Source organism: Aedes aegypti, chromosome 3 (genome assembly GCF_002204515.2).
Source record: "Aedes aegypti strain LVP_AGWG chromosome 3, AaegL5.0 Primary Assembly, whole genome shotgun sequence".
Classification (NCBI taxonomy): Eukaryota; Metazoa; Arthropoda; class Insecta; order Diptera; family Culicidae; genus Aedes; species Aedes aegypti.
Genome location: NC_035109.1, coordinates 105,687,136 through 105,715,089, shown reverse-complemented (window position 1 = coordinate 105,715,089; position 27,954 = coordinate 105,687,136). Strand labels below are relative to the sequence as shown.

Sequence of the window (27,954 nt, the reverse complement as noted above, 5' to 3'; positions counted from 1 at the left end):
ACAAATTTGGAGGACATGATCTAATTTATTTATGAATTGATTTTAATACAATTCAAAAAAACGGTTTACATTTTAAAAGGGTTATGGACAAAAAGATTTAAAATATTTCTGCACATCTTCATCGATCCTCTCTTCCGCTAATAACTTTGCTAAAATAAATCTGCAATATTTCTTATTAATGAAGAAGATATAGTGATTCTTCATCCTACGACAACAGAATCAGTTTTCTGCAATAACGCAAAGGAAACAACGATGAAGAGAAATCGATGAATGCAGATAGGCCCTTATGAAAAACACTGCTGATTTGCTAAAATATCTAAAACGTGGGCCGTGGAAAAAATATCTTTCAAAATTTCACTAGGAACTCTTCGAAAGTTTTGTCAGATAGCCATTGACCAAACACCGGTACAACAGATTATTCAAAACTGTTATCAAATATGTCAGGAATTTTCAATGGATTTCGTGCAACAGTTTGGGTTCACCCCTAGAAACATACAAGTGTTTCGTCCATAAATCTGTGATTACACATCTATTTGTAACTCTCTATGGTTCATTCAGAATGCAGTGAGTTAATCTGACTCTGTAGGTATTTTGCCAAAAACATTTATTTTTTATTCGCCCCTTATCAAGCATCAGTGATTTGATTTCTGAGGAACCAGATCGCTACCGTTGATGTTTGACCATGCAACGGAACTCTAGTCTCATCCTTGTTTCGCCTTTAGATTAGTCCCAGAAAAACAAAAGTAAAAAAGCGGTTTTGTACTAGCAGCAAAACCGAATCAAGCAAAATTTGTTTAGCAACCAACATTCACGTGAGTCCTTGAACTATCTGTATTTAACAGTCTTTGTAGAGTTAGAATTGATGACTGATGTCCATGTTTTGCGGTAATCTCGGAATTGACAAACTCAGAGTCTCTGACCATCTGCTAGGTATAAATAGAGTAAATTTCACAAAATGTTGCCACTAACAAGGACAGCCCGACAAACAATATGAGATTAGGGATCAGATTGGTAGATTTTATTCCATATTAAACCGTTTTTATCAAACAATTATTTCGTCAAGATTCGTCATGCCGCATTACTCACTTGAAAAAGATCACTTCAACGGATATCCCGGACGATGTCCTCTGCTGCTACTACTTCTTGTTAGGCACTGGTCATGCGCGATTCGAAATCATAATTATTTGTCTTTCCTCGGCAGGTTTCTTAAACCTTCCGCTAAAGTTTGTCTTGAAGGTTGGTAACTGACTAGATTGAAACAAGTTGTAAGAGATTGCCTTCGAAAATAAAGCACCTAAAACTAAACCACTGAATCTGCCTACAGATCCATTCACTACAAACGTTAGTCAAATATTGCCCCCCTTTTTCGAAGGAGGTTGGTTTACAGCTTAACGCTATGTATACACTAAATGTTATGAAGGCGATCCATTAATACCGGGTAAAAGGGCGGACAAGGGAATGTCACGGTTTCACGTTCACTTAAAGAGAGAGGCTTATCTCCTGGGTACGATGGTGTAGTTTCTACTTACTGTAACTGGCGTCCACGTCGTCCTCCTCGGTGCCGCCCTCGTCGGACAGCAGCATCTCCTCCAACTTCAGCCGGGTACACTCCTGCTGCAAATCCGCCAGCTCCCGGCGAAGCTTTTTGACTTTCTTCTCCAGTTCGCGCTCTTCGCTGACGATTCCCAGCATGCGATCGCGGTTTGTTCGCAGTACGGTTTGGTCGATCACCCACCGCGTGTAGGCCTCCGACCATAGGACTATGCTGAGCGGGGCCACCGATGGCCAAATGATGGCCGCATTCGGGATGTACATCGGATTGAGCAACGTGTCGATCACTTCCGGTCGGTTGATGTAGCTCCACAGACTGGTGGTCCTTTCGCGGACCCTCAATTCCGCTCGTTCCCGCTCCGAATCGCCGAGAAACGTTCCATACTGACTGCTGTAGCTATGTTCGAACAACACTATCAGATAGCGCGAGTCGAACTCGAAACTGCACGGAAACTGGTGATACAACTGGAATACACAGTCCAGAAAGAGGACGAACGTCGCACTGGACGTTTTGTGTCGCTGACCCGACGGAGTGTAGCAGGAATGTTTGTGGCGAGTCGAAAACGGGTATCCTGCTTGCAGCCACTCCCGCTCGATTAAAGCTTGTAACCTGTAAGCATAAAATTACATTGCTTCATTATAATTGACGCTCGTATGGCACTAAGGATTTTTAAAATAGGAATTTAAGCATTGGTGTAAATAAGCGAGAGGCGATAGCCCTTCTCAAAATTGGTATTGGCCTTCCCCCTGAAAGTTGAAAAAGTAATGACGATAGTTAAACTGCATGTTGGATATAGATACCTATATGGGATGGTACACAAATGAAGTCATGCGGAATTGAACTTTTTCAATCCACTTCCCCCCTTGTCACGCATTTTGTATGTATTTTGTATCCCTTAAAAAATTGTAATCTCAACCTCTTATCCATAACGTTCAACGCTCCGTCATCGTAATCATCGAAACTTCAAAAGCAGTTTTTTTTTCAATCAATCAACTCATTACGCGTGGTAAAGATGGATAAATTATGGGTGAAAATATGAAAAAAAATCCACGTGCTCGGCTGGGATTCGAACACAAGACTCTTGAATGCTAGACGAGCGCTTTGCCAACTAAGCTACCGAGCCACTTGGTGACGCAATAACTTAGTAGGTTACAAGTTTCGAATTCAAATCCCCACAGATCACGCAGACCCTTTTCATAACGTCTGTTCTATACATGTCCCGCTTGCTTGACTTCGTAGCCAGGCGATTGTCACATATAAATCGTTTCATCCATTGACTCTACTTCACCATCGTAGCTGACGGTGACCGCGACGTCGAATCATCGTTCTGAACAGGGTAGACAATCGTCACCGTCAAATGGAAAAAGTCGTCGGCGAAACTAAAAAAAGAATCGTCATCGTCACTCAACCAGCGTTGGATGACGATTTGCTGCAGTGGTCCGCCACAAAAGCTCGGCGTCATGACGAACAAATAAGCCTCCTTCGTTATGGTCGAATCTTCGTGCGGGAGCTTTGAGCCGACTAAAAATATGAACCGTGGCGTCGATAGATTATGAGTAGGCTTTATTTTGCTCATCTTGTTCAGATAGATGGAGCAAACTCGTACGCTCACAACAACTATGAGTCAACATTCGATGTGCATTGTATAATCGTTGCCTGAGAGAGCGGAGAGGAACGTTGGCTCTAGCCAAATGCACATCTTTCATTTGATAGCTTTTGCTTACTGCGAAGCTCTTTGAACACATCATCATTGCTTTCGGGATGAACTGAGGTTGATTGCTCCGTCAACACAAGAGCATTGTTTCGATTTCCTCTTTGCCCTTTTGGATTTAAAGAGACAGCAAAGAGCTGTCTGAAAATGCTCTTCCCCGATCTGAGAAATGGGAAAAAATGCTCTACCCCAAACTGAGCAAGGGGAAGAACAATCTCTTTCTCTTTGGAGCACTGAGGTTGCCAAAACAAACTCTTAACAACTGTGTGAATGAAAATAAGTAAACACAAACGTGTAAACTCTTCATTCCGCAGAGTAAAGACGCTCAGTTTGTGTGTGGGTAAAATCACATCTCTTTTGTAATTGATCGTTGAAAGGGGGAGAAAGATGGTAAATCAAGAGAAAGGAAGGAGCCTGATTATGAGCCTTTTTTGAAAAAATAAAACAAAAACAAAAAAACAAAACGTGTCTGGAATTGAACAAATGACCACTGAATCGTCAACGTCACGCGCTTACCTACAGAGCTGTTGATGAAGCTTGAAGAGTACGGGTTAAATTGCCAATACAAGCAATTCTGGGATGGCATTCGCAGTTTTGTGCATAGCAAGCGAATATAGAATGGACCGATGCACGAGTTCACTAATTTGACGTTTGAGCGGTGCTGAATTCACGGGTTGCCATGGTCCCATAAATAACACGGCACCGCTAAAACGTCAAATAGTGAACCCGTGCATAGGTCCATAAACGCCTCCTTCGTTTGAGAAAGGGGAGCGAACGAAATGAAAACAAAGTTGTTCGTTGGCGATTTTGGATTGACGTTCGTCGTGCATTCTTTCGTCGATGACGAGACGACGACCCATCAGAGTTATTATACTGGATGACGATGTCATTTTTTATTTCATCATCGCACTGTGACGAATCTGACGATTGCCTGCCCTGGTTCGGAACGTCGTCTTCCATCTCCACAAAACGTACTTTTCGATTGATGACCACTTTCTTGATCGATGAAGCGGAACGCCTTGTGACAGTCCGAGTCCGAGCTGACAAAAGTCAACGTTTCCGCCTTCGGTGCCAACTTGCTTCGCTTCTCTTTGGGAATGTAGACGAACACAGTGCACCCAAAAATGTGCAATCGTCCGGTTTCTTCCAAAATCACAGGTCGAACGGTGTTCTCTCGACGGACCTTGATGGCAACATGTTCTGCGCCGTGTTGACCGTTTCCGCCCAAAACTCGTAGCTCATCTTTGCGTCGATCATCGTCTCAACGATCGACCATTTTTCCTCTCCGCATTTGTATTCGCCTCCTTGGTCGGCACGAATAACGGTCGGGCATCTTCCAAATCGTTCTTGGTCATACTTCTTCGTGGGGAAATACACCATGAAGTACCGGCTATAGTCGTCGATCATCGTGAGGAAATATCGCGGACCACCCGCCGACACGATGTTCATCGGTCCACAGATGTCCGTGTGGATGATGTGAAGCATCTTCGCAGATTGACGATCGTCCTTTCTCGGAAATTGTAGCCGAGCAATTTTGCCTTCGACACAGCACTCGCATGTCTGGAACACGCCTTATTTCTGAATGAGGAACGCCTGTCGTCAAATCATAACCCACCGCTCGTTGTATGGCATCACGACACGGTGGCCTAATTTGCGGTGCCATAGATGGATACAATTCTTATTGTGACGTGAAGCTACCACACCACGCTCCATGGTAGCCAGCTGGTATAGACCACCAATTTTCTTCGCAACCGCTGCAACAGCACCGTCATGTTGGATAACGCAACCACGGCGATTGGAGAAAAGCACTTCGGCTCGCTTGGCGACCAATCTTCCTACCGATAACTGGTACGACTCCAAATGTGGAACGTAGAACACTTCGAACAGGATTAATTCTTGTTCGTCTTGTTGGCTGTCGTCGACGAGCAAAACGAGAGTGGCCCGTTTTTATAAGTTTAGGTTCAAGTTTAAGAAAACACGTCTATGTTTTTCGAGGTTTGAGTTTGGAACCACGGTATACACAACAAGGTAGGCTATTCCCAAGTGAAATCACAGAGCCTTGAGGCACTCCGGTCTCCTCCCTCGTGACTTTCGATCGGTGATTTCCTATCAGGACCTCGAAGGTTCGGTTTGTGAGGAAATTCTTTATGAAATTCAATAGGCTACCGGATACTCCCCATTCTACTAGTTGCTTAAGGATGCTAGGGGCCCAGGCTCGGTTGTATGCCTTGGCAAGGTCGAGGAATACGATTTCCACGTGTTCCTGCGCCTTCATTGCGTCTTCGAGGATACTTCCGAGGTTCGTTAGGTAAGTACCGGTACCATACCCTGGGCGGAATGCATGTTGGCGGTAACCTAGTAGGCAATTGGACTCAAGATGCTACATCAGCCGACGATTTGCCATCCGTTCTGCAATTTTGCATGCACAGCTGGTGAGTGCTATCGGGCGGTAGCTGGTGGTACTATTAGCCGGTCCGGAACTCTTGGGTATGGGGACTACAAGGCTGTGCTCCCACTCTTCTGGTAGCGTGCCTTCAGTCCATTCCTGATTTATTAATTCTAGCAGCTTGCTTTTTCCACTGTAATTAAGGTGTTTTAGCATTGGGTAACCCTGGGAGGGAGGCACCGATACTACACACGAGATATGACACAAAGTTATTTCAAACTGCAAGAAAACTCCAACTTGCCAACGACAATCAAGGCAGACTTGATGAAAATCGCTAGATTTCTTTGTTGTATACCTTCGATCTTTCTGAACAAATATGGAAAAGGGCCAAAGTTTTCTATGCAGTTAATTTTCGTTTTTATTGGAAAAAGTAAAATTATGAGTATTTGAATACTTTATATTCAATCAGAATAAAAGGTGCTATCGTGACATTACTTTTTAATCAGCATGCATAGCTTTTCAATCGATTATTTGTCACATTTGATAAAATGCAAAAATATGTTTTGATGAATCACGCGCTTTTATCATGTTTGTCCATTGTTTAAGATCTGGGCGCACAGTGACAGTTCGTGACAGCAGAATCTCGGCTCACCTTGACGTACATAAATTTCGTATCGGTTTCTCCCTCCTAGTTCGTCTGATCCTGCTGACTTGCCCTTGACCCTGCCCATGGCGTAATTGAGCTGTGTCATGGAGAATGGTTGGTTGAAAAGTTGCCCTTGGTCAGGGTGAGTCGGGAAATTTATCACACATAATTGTGGGTTTGGATAATGCTTTAAAAATGTTGGCGGGTATTTATCGATGGCGGATATCCCATGAAAGTATTCCGCGAGGGCATCCGCGATCGTCTGTAGGTCCCGGGTGGTTGCTCCGTCGATCTTGAGGGAAAAACCTTTCACTCGGCGTTTGCCCTGAATGCTGTTGATTTTCCTCCATAGCTCCGAAGATGACTGGTCCTCATTTCTTGTGTCGAGGAAGTCGGTCCAGGATTTCTCCTTGGCTTCCCTGATGATTTGCCGGCATTCGTTCCGGGCGGCTTGGTAGCATTTTTTGGCTGTCACAAGGTCGGGGTGCTCATCGAGCAGGTTCTTCTTAGACCTTTTGAAGGCGCGCAGGGCTTTTCTGCGAGTTTTCGTAGCCATCTTCGTTTCGGGAGACCACCAGTGGAGAGCCCTTCTACCCGAGTTTGGGCTAGTCTTCGGTATGGACTTTTCTGCCGATCCAGTAACTAAGGCAGTTAGGTCCGTGATTGCAGTTGGGGGGGTTTGTTCAATACCAGAGTCAATGTCATATTGGAACTGGGCCCAGTCGGCCCGGTCATAGATCCAGCGACGTCGCCGAGAGGTTTGCGGGCTGATTGATTTGTCGAGTCTAAGCGTAATCGGGTAGTGATCACTTCCTCGGGTATCCGTTTCCACAGACCTAAGGAGACGACTAATGATGGAGGTAGAGACAAGAGAAACATCTATGGCCGTCTCTGTCTGACCGCGGATGAATGTAGGGGTTCCATAATTCAGAATCGCTAATTTGTTGCTGCATGCGATGTCGACGACACATTTTCCCCTGGCATTATCGGTTCGACTGCCCCATGCTCGGTGGTGCCCATTGACGTCACCAAGTATCACCATGGGGCGGGGGATATTGAGTAGGATTGCTTCCAGTTGGTTCCTTAGATCCGAAAGCTTTCCATTCGGGAGGTAGACGGAGATAACCGAAACGGCAAAGGGCCACGGGAGCCGGACCGCGACAATTGGGAGGTCGGTATCGAGATCAATCTCTTCAGTCGTAATGTCCGTAGACACGCCCACTGCTACCGGGTTGTTCCGAGTTCTGGGGGAGTTTCTACGAAGCGTACATGGATGTTGTGGTATGTGGGACAGTTCCGGTGAAAGAGAATCAGCCACACGACCCCGGTCCCGGCTGATCGTAGTGGTTTCTTTTTCAGTGGCTGTTATCTTGCTATTGATGGAGTTGGTTGAATCCGACGAGGTTGTACTCGGGGAAGTTGAACACGAAGATGTTGAACACGAAGAAGTTAAACTCGTAGACAGCATGCAAGTTGTACTCGACGTCAGCTTACCGATTCCATTTCCTTCAATATCCTTAGGGGGACGGGTTTTTACACCCTTGTGCGTCCCTCTTCCAGACCGGTGGGGATGACAAGGGTAGTCCGTCGGTTCTGGTACAGAATTGGCTTCCGGTTTGTCGGGGCCTTGTTTGTCCCGGCCGTCCTCTGGGTATTGCTGGGTACAGGTTTTTACACCCTTGTGCGTCCCGTCAGCTGCAGAGACACTCGGGTGTTGAGAATTGTCCGTCAGTACCGGTTGGGGTGTAGCTTCCGCACTGACGGGGCCCCGACTGCCCGAGGCTCCCGCTCTTGTGGAGTTGGTTGAGGGGTTGTTCGTGAATCGATTTTGTGGTGTCTCGTAGTGGAAGTTGTGCTCAGTCAACTCATTTGGGCAATTCTCGGATTGGTTGTTTTCAGTGAATGTTGTTGTATAGAAAAAGGTCCACTGATGCTGGGAGTCGTAGGTGGGAGGACTGAGCGAGCGACTTGTCTAGATTGTGGGGGAGAGGGTATCCCGTGGCTCTTACGGTGTTTCCGTTTGGAGCTGCTGGGTCCCTTCATAGAGAAGTCACTGCCGTACTAGTTCCGCCGTGGGACCGTGATCTTTTGCGCTATCTAGCCGGGTGTTGACGTTGCGTTTTTCTAGCGCGCGTTCAAGTTGGGCGATGCGCTCGTCCTTCCTTTTGGAGTCTTCCAGCAAATTTTTTACCATCGACCTCAATTTATCCATCTCGGAATCCTTGCTAGCGTTGACAATGCCTGCAAAGGATTTGTTTGCTTGCGGATTTTTTCTTTTTGGCCATGGCCGCTTCTCTGGTTTCGTAATCCCGGTGGGCTGTCGGGTACGAAATACCAAGGTCGACCCGTAGATGTTGGATGGCATTCTCTTTCTTGTGGATCGGGCATTCACGACTGGAGACTGCGTGTTTCGTGTCGACCTTTTCGTTCTTCTCGCGTTTTTTGTTCCATTCCTCACAGTTCTTACAATGGGCCGGTTCGTCGCAGTTTGTCCTTCCTATGGATACCTCGAATACTGTTGCTCCTTAAGCGATGTTGGGGATGAGTTCTTCATCATGAGTTTTGCTGCACTTGCCGCAGGTCCGCTGAGTAGCTGAGCACCGCTTGCCGGTGTGACCATAAGTCCAACAGCGGAAAAACAGCATCGGGGAGGGATAGTAGTTCCTGGTTCGGCATCTGGTCCAACCAAAATCAATATGTTCCGGCATAACCGTGCCGTTGATTGTCAAAATCATGACCGGGGAATTGACTGGTTCGCCCTTCTCATTGCGGTGCTTTATGCGTCGCACCTCTTTGACGTTTTGGTTCGCCAGGTTTTCGACCAAATATTGATCGCTAAGACCCACGGTGTCTGGATTAGTGACGACACATCGGACTTGATTGAGTGACGAGTGCTCCTCAATAGTGATACCAGTACCATCACTAAGTTGCTTCATCCGTAGCAGTTGTTTCACTTGTTCCTGACTACGTACCTTCAGTACTGTAGTGAATGATATTAATGTATTTGATCAAGGTAGGCACAGACAATGACTCAGAGTAGGCAATGACAGTCAGTAAAGTTAATAAATGATCATTCTGTAAAACCACCTTAAACAGAGCAGTTGTAATTCCTGACCTCTACATATCAGAAGTGGGATATTGCTGCGCAGTCAGAAGACTTCGGATGAATTGGAGCGTTCTGAACACCGGAGAACTAAGGCTGACCGAATATTGCCTGAGGTAGATGCAAGAGAATTTGTAGGAATCGTTGCAGAAGGCACCATGAACGCTACAACTTTTTCTTCGCAAACTGGTCAAGAATGTTCAAGCGGTGGACGCGGTGATGGATTGTCTGCAAATTTGCGCCAGGAGAATAACGTTCACAATCGTCAAGCGGTCAGTAATTGCGTTTGTCAAGAACAGAGGAATCGTCTGGGTCCTGATTTTATGGTCTCAAATAACAATTTTCGTTTTGAAGAAGTGGCTGCTTTTCTGCCGTTTTTTACGGGACATAGCGATGAAGATATCAACCATTTTATCGCTACAGTGGAAAACACGAAGCGCGCTCTTGGAATAAACTGTGAAATTATGAAGCTTGTAGTAATCAAACAGTTGAAAGGTAACGCAAGAGATTGGCTTCACACTAGAGCTGATTTTATGCTGAAAACATATGAAGAGACTCTGGACGATCTACGTCAAATGTATGGATCAGCTGTCAACGGACTTGAGCTACGAAAACGTTTGGAACGAATCAGATGGTTTGGACGAGAGCCGTTTGCAGATTACTGCCAGTCGAAGAAGTTGATTGCCCAGAAGCTTAACCTAGGAGAAAAAGAATTAGTGGAGTATATTGTTGAAGGAATTTCTGATCACAATTTGAAAAATCAAGCAAGAATTCAAAATTTTCAAACGGTTACCGAAATCAATCAAGCATTCCGGATGGTCAAAATGGAGGAGCAGAAGAGTTTTCGAAAACCAACCGTGTGTTATTCCTGCAATCAACCTGGGCATCTAGCTGTAAATTGCAAGAAGGCGTTAGATCAAAAGCTGTCGAAGTCAACATCGTCATTTTGGAAATCAAATGAAGGAGCTAAGAAACAACAAGCAATACAAAGACCTATTATCAATTCAGTTATGAACGACCATCAGCTAGAAGACGAAGTTACAGAGGAAGGATATGACGGACTGGTAGAATTCAAACTTTCCAATTTTGATTATACTTTTAAAGCTTTATTTGATACAGGTAGCCCTATTTCACTTATACGCCGGGGATTAGTGGAAAAACAAAACATAACAAAAAACAATGAATCTAAACGTTACCGGGGTATAGGTGGAAAAAGGCTAAAGACGTTAGGTGAAAGCATTAATATTGTTCATATTCAAAACATTTCTTTCAGAATTAATTTCGTTGTAGTACCGGATAAGGTGCTTGGTTCTCACGATGCTATCATTGGACGGGACGTTATTATGCATTCAAGAATCCGGACTATCATTAATCAAAATATTCGACTTTATTCAAATATTGATAGAAGCTCGAGACCTGAAACTAGCACTAAAACGGTAAATATTTGTAATATCAATTCTGATGTTTCCGAATTAAAAAAGGAAAACATAGGTTATATAACAAACGATCAGTTGGCACAATTTTTAGAAATTTTCAAAACAAATTATTCATGTTATAAGAAACCCTTAATTCCTGAAACTAAATATGAAATGGAAATAGTTTTGAAGAAAGGCGAATCATTTCATTTTAAACCTCGTAGATTATCTTTAGATCAAAAACAAAAAGTTGAACTTAAAATTAAAGAACTTTTGGAAGCTGGAATAATAAAGGAAAGTAATTCACCATTTGCCAGCCCAATTGTGTTGATTCCAAAGAAAAACAACGAGATAAGAATGTGCGTGGATTTTAGAAAACTAAATAAAGACACAGTTCGCGACAATTATCCTTTACCTGTTATTGAAGACATATTCGACAGTTTAAGAAACAAAACATAGGGAAAGTGTACCAGTTATGGCCATAGTGGTTCCCTATTTGGCCATATGCAAAATTTGGATAACTTAAAAAAATTTTAATCTTTTTGAATGTTTTAACATCAAGATTTATCCTTAATTTTACTGCTAAAACACAAAAGATTTTTCAAAATGTAAAAGCATACAAGATATCACGTATGACGAAATAGGGAACCACTATGGCCATAACTGGTACATCTACCCTATTTTACAATTTTGGACCTTAAATCTGGATTTCATCAAATAAAATTGGCATCGGCTTCAACTAAATTCACATCATTTGTAACTCCTTCTGGTCAATACGAATATTTGAGGGTACCTTTTGGTTTGTGTAATGCTCCTGCAATTTTCCAGAGGTATATCAATAAAATTTTTAAACATTTGATTGAAAAAGGAAAAATGGTAGTTTATTTGGATGACATATTGATTGCAAGTGAAACATTCGATGAACATTTAGAAATTTTACAACAGGTTTTCGAAACATTAAGCAAAAATTTACTTGAATTGAATCTGGAAAAATGCAAATTTATGTTTGAAGAAATCGATTATTTAGGATACACATTGAACAAAAAAGGTAGAAAACTCAACAATACACATATTGAAAGTATTTCCAAATTCCCTGTTCCAAAAAATGTGAAAGATGTTCAAAGATTTTTAGGACTCACAAGTTACTTTCGGAAGTTTGTACAAAATTTTGCTTCAATTGCGCGTCCTCTCTACAATCTTTTGAAGAAAGATTCCAAATTCCTTTTTAGTAAAGAACATTCGGAATCATTCGAAAAGCTTAAACAAAAATTAATTACAGCTCCTATTTTAGCGATTTATAATCCATCTGCTGAAACACAACTGCATTGTGATGCTAGTTCTTATGGTTTTGGAGCAATTTTACTTCAGAAACAAGGTGATGGTAATTTCTATCCTGTTTGTTATTTTAGTAAAATAACCGACAATTATGAATCGAAATTACATAGTTTTGAACTAGAAACGTTAGCAGTAGTTCATGCATTGAAACGTTTTCATGTATATTTGGCAGGTATTAAATTCAAAGTGTTTACTGATTGCAATGCCTTAGTGCAAACATTGTCCAAAAAAGAGCTGAATCCTAAAATAAGTCGGTGGGCGTTGTTATTAGAAAATTATAATTTTGATCTGGAATATAGGGATGAATCTAAAATGAAACATGTTGATGCTCTTAGTCGCCAAAATATGTCCAACAAATTTGTAGATAAACAATTATCAGATGTTGATACAATTAATGTTCTCAATGAATCAGAAATAGAAAGTAATATTATTTTAGCCCAAGAGCAAGATAGTAAAATCATGAACATTAAAAACTTACTAGAACGATCAAATTTTCCAAATTTTTTGCTAATAAATGGTGTACTGTTTAGGAAAGATGGAGAGAAAAACTTATTAGTTGTTCCAAAATTAATGATTGACAATGTTATCAGATTACATCATGATAACTGTGGTCACATTGGAATTGAAAAAACAATCCATGAAATTAAAAAATATTTTTGGTTCAGTAATATGAGGAAAATAGTGAAAAAATATATTCAAAATTGTCTTACGTGTATATTTTATAATCCATGTGAGAAAAAACAGGGTTTTCTGAAATTAATTGAAAAAGGAAATCAACCTTTCAATACTATTCATATTGATCATTACGGTCCAATTCAATTGCCTTCATCAAATCGACAAAAATATGTTCTAGTTATAGTTGATGCTTTTACTAAATTTACCAAATTATATTCAACCAAATCTACTAGTGTAGATGAAGTGATAAAACATTTAAGTGATTATATGAATTATTATAGTAGACCTTTACGAATTATAACTGACCGAGGTTCATGTTTTACAAGTAGTAAATTTGAAACATTTGTTAATGTTCATTGCATAAATCATGTGAAGGTAGCAGTACGAACACCTGAATCAAATGGTCAAGTGGAACGATTAAATAAAACATTAACTCCAATGCTTGCCAAATTATGTGACGAATCTCAGCAAAAATGGGACAAAATTCTTAATAAAATAGAATATGTTTTCAATAATACGTTCAATAGATCTGTTAATAATTATCCAAGTATTTTGTTATTTGGAATACAACAAAATTCTATAGAAAATGAAAATTATAACATAGAGTCTTTTGTAAAAAGTTTGATTTAGGAAAAGAAACTATACAAGAAATTCGTAGAAAAGCTCAAATTAAAAATAAAGAAACTCAAGAATATAACAAAAAGATGACAGATAAAAAGAGAATCAAATGCACTAATTATAAAGAAGGGGATTTCGTTGTTTTGAAAGCAAATGAGTCACATAAATTAGATGCAAAATTTAAAGGACCTTATCAAATAAAAAAAGTTCTGCCAAATGATCGATTTGTGATAACTGATATAGACGGGTTTCAAGTTTCGAGTATTCCTTTCAATTCAATTTGCTCTCCGAACAATATGCGAAAATGGATGTGTAATGACGTACCAGACGATGAAAGTATCGATGAGGACATCGGTTTTGTCAGGATGCCCGAAGTTGTAGTGAATGATATTAATGTATTTGATCAAGGTAGGCACAGACAATGACTCAGAGTAGGCAATGACAGTCAGTAAAGTTAATAAATGATCATTCTGTAAAACCACCTTAAACAGAGCAGTTGTAATTCCTGACCTCTACAAGTACGTACGTTAGGCCGCGGTTCTCCTTAAACGCACCGGCGATAGGGCCACCGATGTGCTTTTCGACTGACAGACGGAGGAGGAAGGGGTCGGTCAGAATTTGGCCGGAGGTTCCGGACAGCTTCAGGTAGTGAAGTTGCCCTAAAGTACCTTCGGGGTCCATAAAGGAGGGTACTAATGCCCCTGTATACTCTCCGTTTCTTTGATTCGTGATTCCGCTGCCGCCACCACCGGGGCCCCCTGGGTCCCCTGGGCGGAGGTGGAGGCCATTCGGCGACATGACGCCACCGGGCCGGAACTAAGATGATCTAAGGATCTCCCAGTCGACCGGCTTGAAAATTCACAGGGTAGATCTGTTAGTCGGGAGTACACACTGCGATGACGAAAGTTTTCGGTAGAGTGCCAAAAAAAAGAGTTTGTTCACTGTTTGATATGTTCACACACTCGGGTTATGTAGCCACACACAGTCGTGGGATTCAATGAATACCACAATGCCTGCGCCAACAACACAATACAGGAACAATGGGTTATTACCGTGAGATCACACGCGGGTTTAGCTCTTCTACTGCAGTTTTTGCACTTAATTGCACCGATTTCAACCAGATTTTTAGTGAAATCACTCGTGGGCACTTGTCGCTAAATAATTACAGCGAAAACGATATCTATTAACGCGAAAAACCACTTAAAATTGATGAAAAATACCGAGCGCGTACGCGGTTGTTAGCGGTAACAACAGTATCCCGAACTCGATGATGGACTATTGTCTTACTAATTATGTTATACTGAACATTTTCAATAAATCAATCATTCAATTTGCCTTCAACCATAGAATCATTTTCAAGAACGGATACTACTAACGGTCCAATTCGAAAATTGAAAATGATATCAACCAGCCCAAAGTTACTCAACGTCTACAATGCAATCGAATCTATCACACAACTTTTTTAATACTTTGGTATCTAATTCAAAAATGTTTCTCTCTAGAACGACAAAAGTTACTAATTCTTTTTTGAAGTTGAAGGCATATTTCCAGATTGTCTTTTGATTTCCATTCAATTTAGTGTATTTAGTAACTTTTTGTTGTAAATAGTTGCTTTTTGGTGACTAGGAAATAGTGACCCGCTACCACCGTCTAAGACTCACCCTTTTATTGTCCTGCAGTCGGGATTCAGGATGATTTGCGCCACCGATGTGACAATGAGTGGCGTGTCCAATCCTTTGCCACCGTGCACCACAACGGGAACTCCCTCCAGGGCCAAACACTGCGCAACCACACATGAGACGTTCATCGCGTTGAGCACGAAGCTCAGCCAGCTCGAGCTCTCCAATCGGGACAGCCACCGATCCGAACTAGAGGCCACATCGTTGCAAGCTTCCATCAACTTGACGAAACTATCTAACAGACTGGAGATGGACGAAAGTGATCCGATGGGTCTACTAAGCACACGCCACTGCGGATAGTGCGGTTCGATTTCGGTATTGGTGTTCTTGGTTTTGCCCCAGGTGTCGAAAATGCAACCTTTCTTCCCACCGGGCTCGACCAGGGAATTCAGAATGGCCTCATCCGCACGACATCGTTTTACTCCGGGCCCTGCCAGGGGTTGAGAGCATCGGAGCAACACGGCTCCATTGGTATGCTTATAGGCCAGCAGTGGGAATCGTCCACCATCGCGAAATGCGGCGGATTGTACTATCTGTTCGTCACTAATTGATTTCTGAACTAGCAATCGTGCTCCGTACGATGGGCACACTTTGAAATCCTGGTTGACCGTCGTCAGACGCCACTCGTCGGTGGCCAGCAGCTTTGCATACTCAGTCTCGATGGTATACTCGGTGTGGCCGTCCTGCATCACGTTGTACATCGGAATGTAGAAGAACGGGTACAGCTTTTTCGTTTCCTCCAAATTCGAAAGCTGCTCGATCGAATTGGAAATGTTAAAATATTCCTGCGGCGAGTTTATCCTGAGCTGGATGATCCGAAGGTCTTTACACTTGAGCGTAATGGTTCCACCTTCGAGCACATTATTAACGATACACGGTTTCCGTTCGACTATGTCCACATTTTGGTGCAGCAACTGAAAAAGAAGGAGGCGTTATTAATTTGATGAATATAAATTACAATTAAAAAAATGTTCGTTCCCTGAAGGAAGTCTTTCGTTTTCATTTATATATTGCAGAGTCATGTGGGACAATAAGAGCGCAAGTCAATACAAAGCCGAAGATAGGAGGGGTACAATAGTCCATGCTGACCACGCAAACGCCTAGGAGAGGAAAAGTAGAATTGAGTTTAGGGTATTATGTGGATCAATGATTCTCAGGCTAATTGATTGTGCAGGCCACTTTGGTGCTTTCAGATCATTGCGCGGGCTGCAGGTTATAGAAACATGTTTTAAACGAATCTCAATGCAAAACAAAATGATAAGTATTGGATAATGTTCAGCTCTAGCAAAATTTGACGACAAAGAGCCCAGTCATCATTGGATGGGTAAGAAAAATAACTGTAATTCGCTGACATGGAAGAAAATTGAAAATTTATGAATTTCCTTGGCATGGAACCAGGATATACCAAGTAACCATAAGCACTAATAATAAGCCCTTAATCAGCATCATAGATGCGTACATGCATTATAATACCACCACAAATGCTTACACACCTTATAACAGCACTTCCGCTGCATAGAAACCCTATTACAGCATCATTAATGCTTCTAAGCCTGATGCATACAGGCATTAAATAAGCACTATATTAATTTTATATTCGAATACAGGGGGCATGTTTAAATGCCATCCAGTGTTTTGACAGATATACCACGTGCTTTGTGTTTGCATATAGTGGTAGGAGGGAGTCAAATATAAATCTTCTCACTACTACAATTGCAGGTTTTATGACGGGGAAAAGTGATGATTTAAATTGGTCACTTTTCTTTCCAATACTATTCATCTTATGTGGCCGTAGGAGCAAAGGAGCAGGACAACAACTCAACAATACGGGAGTCGCAGGTTCGAGACGCAAAATGAGGAATTTCATCATCATAAAACGAGGATCAAAATGTGGCAATTGCAAGTCCTCAAAAGGATGAAAACTACCAAAACGAATATGTCTGATACGGAGAAGTACTATCTGTATCACTTAATTACATTTTTTGCATACTATTAGAGGTTTCCGTTTTCATTCATTCATTTATTTACCTCGTGTACCAGTTGCTTGGCCGCATACGCGAAAGCTCTCTGGCTGCGTACGCGAAAGCACAAAATATTCGCTCTATAAACCTGGCGAAAACAACTGACGTTTCTCACGTGGTCTTATATCAGCATTAGTGGTGCAGAGAAGCACGGTTATATGTTGGCACTATAATGGCACGCTATTTCGCCTTTTCTGGCATTATAATAGCATTATATGCGTATATAAAACTGACATGCATCAAATGATTACTCTATTTGCGCATATAATGCTGTTACCGTGCCGCATTATCGTGCTTACTGGTTACCCAAGTGTGTGTATTGGAAAGAAAAGTGACCAATTTAAACCATCACTTTTCCCCGTCATAAATCCTGCAATTGTAGTAGTGAGAAGATTTATGTTTGACTCCCTCCTACCACTATATGCAAACACAAAGCACGTGGTATATCTGTCAAAACACTGGATGGCATTTAAACATGCCCTGTATTTGAATATAAAGTTAATTTAGTGCTTATTTAATGCCTGTATGCATCAGGCTTAGAAGCATTAATGATGCTGTAATAGGGTTTCTATGCAGCGGAAGTGCTGTTATAAGGTGTGTAAGCATTTGTGGTGCTATTATAATGACAGGGTGGCCACCAAATTTCGATTTTGAAATTCCCGCTTTTTTCCCGGTTTTCCCGGTAAATTTTACATAAATTTCCCGGTTTTTAATCCATTCTTTCCAACGACTTTAATTGACTTTTTTGTATATCAAAAATCAAGCACTGTAACCATTTTGTTTGAAATCGGTTTCAAATGTTTTAGTTGTTTGATTGTTTATCAATAGTTTGGAACAATAAGTTGACTGTTAGATTGTTCTAATCTTTATATGTAGAATCTTATTCTGAAAACTATGGCATAGTATAGTATTTATCCGAATCGATTTGTCTCGCGTTCGTCGAAAATCAATGGAGCTCTGAAGCTTTCTATCATGAGAAAGAGATGGTTAATAATTGTGCTTATAAAACAGACCTCACTCTTGACACGACAGGGGTTTAATTTGAATGATAACACTGCGGAACACGTTTTTGTCTCCAGCACCAAAATACCGCTATTCACTTAATTAAGGGTTGCTGAATCCATTGCCGTTTTCAGAAATATCATAGCACGTCTAGTTTTTGAGATATTGACTGTTGAAAATGCAAAAAATGACTTTTTCAGCCAACTTGCATGCAAGTTTGCCAGCTTGTAAGGTAATATATTGGCTTAATTTGCCACAGAACTCAAACTTTATGTGTATAACAATACTTATCATCAAAGTTTGTAATACTTTCGATGCGGAAAAGTTATTGTTTTGTGGTTTAGAGAATTTTTGTATTTTGCCATATAGAAGAAACGAAGAATTTTGTATGGAGACTGCAAGCATGTTGAAAAAATCGGTTTAATCGAAATTTAATCGCGCAATTTCAATCAAATTATGTCTGAAATGAAAGTTCAAGTTCTATTTTGCATGTTTGATGGATTAGATTACAAAAAATTTTGATAAACTTTACTTTAAATTTCATGTAAACATGAATAAAACCAGTGTTTTATACAACTTTGGTGACCTGTAGCTAAAAATTGTGACGTGCTGGAACATTTTTGAGAATGGCACCAGATTCAGCAACCCCAAATCTACTAGAGACACATAATTTGATCCTTGAGACACGCAAAAATGTCATTTTTGTTATGCTGTGTAATTGAACTATATTTATCAACAATATGTACTTAGTGTCAAACTTCAAATATTCAAGATTCAAGAAATAGAGAACTTGACAACCGTTGAAAATTTGATGGATTGGTTGTATTCTGGTGATGATAAAACGATAAAAAATTCAGCTCTGAGCACTGCACTGTTTGGTTCTCTAGACTTGTGCTCTTGAAATTTCTAGATTTGGCTATGGTTCATAATAATCTTAAATGTATCTTAATGCTGAATTTCAGATAATTTGACCGACAAAAGCCCCAGGTTCCTAAGTAAATCATCAAGATGCTCAAGTACTTTCTTACCGTAATTTTCATTTATTTTTCAATTCTGAATTTTCTTCTCTAAAGCAAATAAGTTCAAGGTATGGATGAAACAAGGCCACACATGTAGAAGCAATTATTTAGGGCTCACCCACAATTTTTATTTTTTTTTTGCCGTACACTCACTCTCCCGTTATGCTTTTTATATGGACACTCTACACATTTTATATGAGCTGTAACAGCTCAACTCGTAAATGAGGCCTTATTCAAAACATTGACGATTAGATAATTAGTAACATAAGCTTTTATAATTAAACGCTTGTTTTGAAGATTGGTTGTGGTATTAACCAATTACAAAAGAGTGCCAAACCAATCTGTAATAAGTAATTGAACGTTGATTAAAACTTCGAGTAAAAAATGTTAGAAAAAAGTTCAAAAAATATTAGCCTTGATAGTGCGAGTACAAAAATTCAAAAACTTACTTCGAAACTTTGGTAAAAAAGTGAAACATTTTTAAGAAATATGGTAGCCATAAAATCATAAATGTTTGAAACATATTTGTTCAAAATTGCGGATGCCTCATAGCAATATCATTACACATAACTACTTTATAAAACTTATTTTGAAGGTTGATTTGTCAGCTTGAAGATATTCGTCAAAACTATTTTCCCGGTGATCTTCTCAAATTCCCGGTTTTTCCCGTCTTTTTCCCGGTGGATTCAAATTCCCGTCTTTTTCCCGCTTTTCCCGTTTTTCCCGGTTCGGTGGCCACCCTGTATAATGCATGTACGCATCTATGACGCTGATCAAGGGCTCATGGTTACTTGGGTACTTGGGTATGCTGATTTTTTTCCTTCCCTGTCTGTAGAGGCTTTTGATCACTAGTCCATAATTTAGGAATTGTGTGGTATTACCCATGTTTTATCTGGTACACATCAAATATCCTCTCACAATTGGTCGGTGTTCAGACAGACTGAACCAAGTGTTTTTAAATGGTTGCAGAAAGATGGACCTTATGCATTCGAAATATTAGAATATATGCATTATTTGCTGTAATAATGAAATATGTGATAGGCATTGGTGGGTGCAGCACTCTCCCAATTAGGCTCAACTCGTTTTATAAAGTCTATTACCCTATTAGGACTACTTTGCCAAAATTTCCAAGGGCTTTAATAATCCTTTTCCAAATGTTAACATTCTTTGATTAAGTAATTCTCCGCAGTTTCATTTTCAGCTTGACAAAAACGACATTCAGAGGATGCACCCTGTCTTGCAAGATTGTCGGCGATTTCATTCCCCGCAATTCCACAATGGCCGGGCACCCACTACAATGTAACTTCGTTCCTACTGGCCAATTACATCAGAAAAAGAATGCATTCCCACACTAACTTTGAATGACATGTAAAAGCCTATAGAGCATTCAAAGCTGCTTGATTGCCCGAGATCTTTGCAAACCTGTAGTTTCTTTTGAGGCAAACATTTGTACAGTCAATGATGGCTTGTATTTCAACTGAGAGCACTGTGGGACTGCGCCCCATAGCGATTACCTTTCTGATACCAGGGCCGAAAGCTCCAGCTCCGGTGACCCGTCCGTATAAAATACAATAGAACCTGGACCTAAACTTCGCCCACCAAAATCCCAAATATAGCGGCTTGGTTCAACCACTTTGAAGGGAACATCATAGTTGCTCTTCGTTGTCATCCAATCATCCATTGTTTTTCTATCTGGATTCTTTGATGATTTTCATCCAATTGTTACCAATCAAATCACCGTCTAGTATTTTATTATAACGGATAAACTGCAAGGCATTGTTTGCAGCTTGCCGTTTAATGAATTGATACAAGGGCAGTATATTAAGAAGGGCATCCAAAGTAACCGATGGTGTATTTCTCATTTCACCTGTTATTGATGTGCAAGCAAGCATTTTCAACTTAGTCAGTTTCTTCTGAGCAGCTACCTCATTTGACTTGGGTCACCATATCAGCGAAGTATAAGTAATTTTTGGTCGGACTATTGCTGAATAAATCCAGTTTATCATATTAGGTCGCAGTCCCCAGGTTTTTCCTAGGGCTTTATAGCAGACCCATAGGGCTAGTACCCTTACTTATGACCTTGTTCAGATGAGAGTTCCAGTTCAATTTCTTATCCAAGGTAACCCCAAGGTGTTTAACATCTTCCGAAAATTAAATTTGAACTCTATTCAAAGAAACCTGTGTAAACTTTACCTTCTTCTACACCATTTGAGAGTAATGTTTAAAGCAGTTTGCAACCGATCGTAAATCGTGTTTTTAAACTTTCCACGAACCACGATGGCCGCATCATCTGCGTGTCTAATTACCTCAGAACCTTGATCTTTTAGATTTCGATGGAGTTCGTCTACTACACGAGACCACAGTAAGGGCGATAACACTCCTCCTTGAGGACATCCCTTAGTAAATCTTTTTTTTTGTTCCTCTAGATCTTATAGATATTTGCGCACCTCCTACATCAGCAGCAATTGTCCGATCCTTGAGCATATCCATGACCCATTTGATAATACTTTTATCCAAGCCGTTTTTTTTCTATGGCTGAATTTATAGATGTATAGGATGCATTATCGAATGCTCCTTCAATATAGAGAAAAGCAGAAACGGCTATTTCTTTGACTTCAAGAGATTTCTCAATTTTATTTAACAGCGACTGCAGCGCCGTAATGATAGATTTACCTGATTGATACGCAAATTTGACAAAAGGCATTTCCATTGAACTTGTTGACTTGATGACGCCATACATATTTTTTTCATTTTCCTTGAAAAGAACAAGGAGAGGCTATAGATCTAAACCTTAAGGTTTTGATAATTGTTTAATCTTTTTTTCCAGCTTAAGGAATGAAAACAAGTCGAACATTTTGCCACGCTTTTAGAACGTATGAAAGCGCAACACTAGCTTTCTATATTTCGGTTAAGAGCAAACAAAGTGTCTATTTTGCTTGTTGTAGTAAGGCTGATAAAATGCCATCATTCCCGGCAGACTTGAAAAGCTGAAATGAACTCGATGCCCATTGGACCCTCGATGGTGTGAAGATTTCACAGGCTGATAGGGATTTATCGACCATGCATGTCTGACCTCATCTAAGACCTGTTCTTCAGCCGAGTATGGGATCGAAGAGTTCCAGGGTTTCAGAAAAGTCAGCAGTAAAACTGCCGTCTTCTTTTTCAAGGCTACCTAGACCTTTTGAATGGTCTTTTGGAAGGACTTTGTGCAACCTTGCAGCTGCAGGAGCGCCGTCTCCAGTCCTTACGTTTGGCGTGCCTTAGTTCTCTGTTGTATTCTGTTTTTTATATTCAATCCAATCTGAAGTGATATTTGCTCTATTGAACAATCGCCTGGATTTCTTCCTCAACCCTGCCAGCTTATCATTCCACCGAGGCACATCCCTGTTAGATGACCTTTGTTGAATAGGCCAGCTAGCATAATAAGTTGAGATCATTTGGTCGACGATCCCACTCGATGATTTTCCAGTTGTAAAACAGTCGGGAACAGTCTTCCCAAACGAACACCGAACACGTTGGTCCCATCCCAATTCATTTTTTTTTTGGTTTCTATAGTTTCTGTTATTTTTGATCCAGCTTTAACGCTCAACGCTCCCTCATCGTAATCATCGTCATCATCAAAACTTCAAAAGCAGTTTTTCTGTCCAAATCTAAAAATTATTCGATAAAAATGTGTTCACTGTATTCCGTTTGGAGAATAGAATACAATGAACACATTTTCATGTAAATTTTCTAAATTTGGACGAAAAAACTGCTATGAAAAATTCCAAAATCAATGACGGATCCTGCTCCCTTAAAATCGAACCTGGTGTGTTTGTGAGCTGACAATGATTCTTCATCAGAAACATGCCAGTTCACAATCTTCTCTGATAGCAGGTCGCACAGATAGTGAGATCAAGAACTTCCTGTCGGATAGCATTTACAAAAGTAGGAGAATCCTCTCATATGTAAGTCTATGTTGTTAGACGACATGTAGTTTAAGAGTGCTGCTCCAAATTGTACACCTGGCACCTCTACAGCTCGAAGGGCAACCAAGTACCCTACCATTATTCATCTAATTCTCTTGAATAAGTCCCACATTAATATTTTCCTTGGCGAATCTTCTACTGAGCACTGCTGATGCGCCCTTAGCATGATGAAGATTCAACTGGATAATTTTATTCGATTCATATTACACGAATTCCATCCAGAATGAATCGAAAAAAAATAAAAATCGTGCTCGATAATCTACAAATTAGATTAAATTTTGGACACGTTTTTGGTATGGTATGGTAGCATAACACAGTGAACCAAGTATCGTATAAGAATGTGCATCCAAAATCACATATTCGTACGTCTAAAAGCAGAATCGCATTAATATGCATAATATTGGCAAATTAATAGGTGTCTGTTATGTAACCCTTGGTGCTACATTGATAAGGTAACTTATTCCGAATCCAGAGGTCTTGCTGAAAACACTTTTTTATTTTCATCTAAATTTTGTGGCATCGTATATCTGATCGCAGAAAGTCTGAAAAAGTCGTACCAAATACGCATATAGCCTCCACTTTGGTATGTATATAGCCTTTTCATGCATTATATACGATTGAATTGAATCATATACAATTATGCATAACAAAAGTTATACCAGTTATAACAAAAGTTATAACTTTTGAAAATGACCCATAACACAGCGCAACAAAAATGACGCCTCAAGAATCACATCCAGTAGATTTGGAGTTGCTGAATCTGATGCCGTTTTCAGAAATGTTCCAGCGCTGATTTTATTTATGTTCACATAAAATTTAAGGTATGATTTATCAAACTTTTACTTGATCTAGTACACTAAGCATGCAAAATATAATTTTAACTTTCATTTCAGATATAATTTGGTTGAAATTGCACGATTTAATTTAGTTTAAATCGATTTTTCCAACATGCTTGCAGTCTCCATACAAAATTCTTCGTTTCTCTTTCATGGCAAAATACAAAACTTTTCTAAACCGTCAAAAAATATCTTTGGAGCATCGAAAGTATTATGAACTGATGATGATAAGTATTGTTATACACATGAAGCTTGAATTCTGTGGCAAATTAAACAATTGTATGGCAATTTACATACAAGTTGGCAAACTTGCATGCAAGATGACTAACATATTTATGCATATTCAACAACCAATATCTCAAAAACTAGATGTGCTATGATATTTTTGAAAACAGCAATGGGTTCATCAACCCGTAATTAAGTAAATAGTGGTATGTTGGTGCTTGGGACAAAAGCGTCTTCTACAGTGTAAGTTTTTGCATGCAAATTGTTTCAAAAATTCTAACTTAGAAACTGTTGATTTTAGAAAAAGAAGAAGTTGCAGAAAACCGTTTGGACTACAAGTTAAAAATATAGATTGAAAAACAAATGTTTTCATGAAAAATTTAAAAATTAAACTTAAATTCTAAATTACACATAAACTCTATTTCAAGTATTTTTTTTTTTAATTATCACCACAGGATCATGATAGGAAACAGATGATTGGGACAAAGTTTCCTAATGGAGAAATTTTTAATAAAAAAAAGTTTTCATAAGAACAACTCCTGGCCGATTTTCAAAATTTTTAATTTTGAAAGTATTTTGATGTCAAAAACTTTGGTTTCAAATGACAAAAAAGTTGATGTTTTATACGCCTATGAATGATGATAGGAACTCCACTACATGCTCCATCCATATAATCATTACGATAAACAAAAAACTTTGGATCTCTTTTGAGTTTAGATCTAGGTTTCAAATAAGCTTCAGTAATAACTGCTATGTGCACGTTATTAGCTGTAAGAAAATTAAACAACTCGTCGTCTTTACCATTCAGAGAACGAGCATTCCAATTTAGAATATTTAAATTATTATTTGGATCCATTAGAAAAACGTAATCCAATAACAATTTGATTAGCAAATTTTACACCAACTTGGACTGCCATTGTGGCGGTTTTTCAGTTAGAAAATCAAAATCAGAGGCAGACATGTTACTGGCAATAAGTGCATTTTTTAATGGTTTTCTGTTGGAATTTTTGGTAGATGAAGAGACGGCATAAAGTTAACTGCGGAGGCATAAGCAGCGATATTTCCATTTTTGATTTTTAAAGAAATCGAACGGTTACCCAACGGAAGGCAGTTAGCGATCGTTACTTGAAAAATGAGAATTGTTGGGAATTCTGCCTGGGGAATCCGAAGTACGAAAAACGTTACCGTCTATCTGTCTGGTACGATCCTCAACGATTCGTTTGCGCAAAGGGCAACCCCAAAAGCTAGACTTAGTGTTGTTCAGCAATTTGCACATACAAACTTTTTGTTATCTTTCTCCACAGGACGTTTGCCCATAACGTTAGACGAACCTCCGCAAATCATTCATTTACCATACATACGACAATGTTTGGTACCATGACCCCACTTTTAGCACCAACGGCTCTGAGTGAGGTTCTTAAAGTTTCCTCCAGGTTTCTGGGATTGTTCCCATGTCACACGGATATCGAACATGAGTCTTGCTTTTTGCTAAAGCTTTAATATTATTTAGATCTTTTTTTGTTAAAATGAACTGCTGTCTCCTTTCTTGGCTAATTGGATGTAAAACTTGAATCCCCGAGTCTAGTACACGACACTGAAGACGGCCTTACAGTTGAGGTCGAAATACGCGAAATACGCAATTTTGAAAATTTGCACCAATGTCTTGAAATGTCTCAACTTTTTGCTTTCAAATACAGTTTTAATTAGTAAAAACTTAAGCTTACTAACATAAGCCATATCTAGAATTTCAAAAGTTCAAATTTAAAGAACAAAACAATCGATTGCGCTGAAAATTTGATCGCTGAAAAATTGATCGAACCGTATTTTCATTTAAGACCATTGTTTTGTTCTTTAGATTTGTGCTTTGTTGTTTTTGACGCTCTGGTATCAAAATCTCGATCATTATCGAACTTTTATGTACTTCGAGCATGAGCACAAATCTCCCAACTGGTGGGGAACGTGCCTTTGGAGCCGGCCTTCTGATATACCCTTAATTTTTTCGAGTACAAATCTAAGGAATAGAGCTGAAAACTTGATCGATTAGTCGCCAACAGCAAGTCGATCAATTTTTCATATTTAGAATTTTTGGTTCTTCAAGACTTGTGTTCTTGAAAAATTCAGGTTAGGCTTCAAATCATATTCATATTTATGAAAGATTGGCCTACATAAATCTTATTTCATGATTTTCGTGGGAATTGCAGAGTCGATTTAAGCTTGTAAAAAGTTCAGATTTCAAACTGTGTAATGATGAAGAACAGGTGCTCCGTGCAATAATTTTATTTTAAAAAGTGCTCCGCGAAAGATAGCGGCGCACATTCCGGAGAAACGCCCTTTCTTACAGTTTTGCCCTATTTAAAGACAGTTTTAAAACACATTTTTGGAAGGAAGTTGTGAATTTAGAGATTCGCCCTTCCTTTTTTCGTAGTTGCAACCATATTTAGTGAATAAACTGAAGAATAAGTGATTTTCTAACATTTTTACTATCTTTCGCCTAACAGGTCCAAACCAGGATCGAAAAGGGCTCAAAAGTAGCAAAATAGTACTGAAAAGTACTGTTTTTGTAGAACTGAGAAATATTGTTTTATTGTTTTAGGTAGTTTTAAAAACTTCCAAGAGCAGAAAGAATTTGTGTAAGCACACCACGAGGGTACGATGTGCACTGTTCAACATGATTTCCTATACTCTCTTCATGGAATTACAAAAAAAGTTGAACACAATTCGTTGCAGAACTCGGTTTCTACAGCACTCGTCGTAATTTACATATAAAAATCATCATTCTGCAAATTGTTGCGAGAACTACTATTGAATTTTTCAACGAAAAGTTTTTTTTTTTTTTGCTTTATACGATAGTTCACGCCGATCAGTGTTATTTCATTGACCAATGGCATCTCATTTTAAAATACCATGGTAAATGAACCCCCTTCAATGCAATTTTCTTTCAACGCCACTGAAGAGCGCTGGCTAATGTAATTTAGACCGTACCGAATCGATAAAAGAACGTTTCCATATGGAAGAGAATGCGACTTACCCAAAGTTCCCGGGCGCCTTCCTTCCGGGTGCTCAGGATCAGATGATGGCCGGTAATGCAGAGCGTCCCATCGATGGACTCCCGCCGCGGCTGCTCGTACAATTGAACGCCGTCCAGCTTGGGAGTTCTGATCAGTTCGGCAAACTCCATTTTAACTCTACTACACGACGACAAACAATCTTCTTTACTTTATTTTTGCGTACTGCTTTTCGCTTTTAAACCAACAAAAACTGAAAGTTCAGCAAAACGTAAACACCACTGCTCTCCTTTTCTTCACGTTCTTTAATTAATTCCTCCGAAACTGTGGTCAGACTTTTGACTGCAGCAGCGATTCACTTTTGCTTTCACGCGTCAGAAAAACATTCGCCCACTAGTTGCACTTCTTTCAATTATGCTCCAATCTTGCTGATAAGAACATTCTAATCAAATTGCTTCACGGCACACATCAACCAGCTATGGATAAATACATACTTTTAAACGCCTCCGCAAGAAGTTAAGTCCGATCCTTTCCGATTCTTTTACGTTCTGATGCTTTCTGCGCTGGTTCAGTTTTCTGTTGATTTGGTGTTCCGTTATATCCTTTGGTATGCACTTTCCACAGCTGCTGGACTGCAGGCGCTCTGTTTTCGTTTTACTGTTGCACTTGCTCGCTGATTGCAATGTCAACTGACAGCGTAAATCAAAATGCAATTCTAACAGTGTTGGCAGATTCTCACATAATTTCAAAAAAATATC

General features: G+C 39.9%; 1 protein-coding gene across 1 annotated transcript; it reads right to left on the bottom strand.

Moving 5' to 3' along the window:
* LOC5563572 (myotubularin-related protein 9) lies at positions 1-27,888 on the bottom strand. The gene is made up of 3 exons (XM_001647811.2): positions 27,220-27,888; positions 15,103-16,034; positions 1-2,161 (listed from the first exon to the last, which is right to left on the bottom strand). The coding sequence occupies exons 1-3, from the start codon at positions 27,367-27,369 to the stop codon at positions 1,522-1,524; spliced, it is 1,722 nt and encodes a 573-aa protein (XP_001647861.1). The 5' UTR covers positions 27,370-27,888; the 3' UTR covers positions 1-1,521.
* Between the last annotated feature and the right edge of the window lie 66 nt (positions 27,889-27,954).

What these genes read in the sequence shown, in the direction of transcription:
- LOC5563572 (XM_001647811.2), bottom strand. Translation starts at nt 27,369, where the DNA reads ATGGAGTTTGCCGAACTGATCAGAACTCCCAAGCTGGACGGCGTTCAA. An exon ending in AAGGCGCCCGGGAACTTTGG is followed by an intron (nt 16,035 to 27,219) that starts GTAAGTCGCATT and finishes CTTCTTTTTCAG; the next exon opens with TTGCTGCACCAAAATGTGGA. An exon ending in GACTGCAGGACAATAAAAGG is followed by an intron (nt 2,162 to 15,102) that starts GTGAGTCTTAGA and finishes TTATGCTTACAG; the next exon opens with GTTACAAGCTTTAATCGAGC.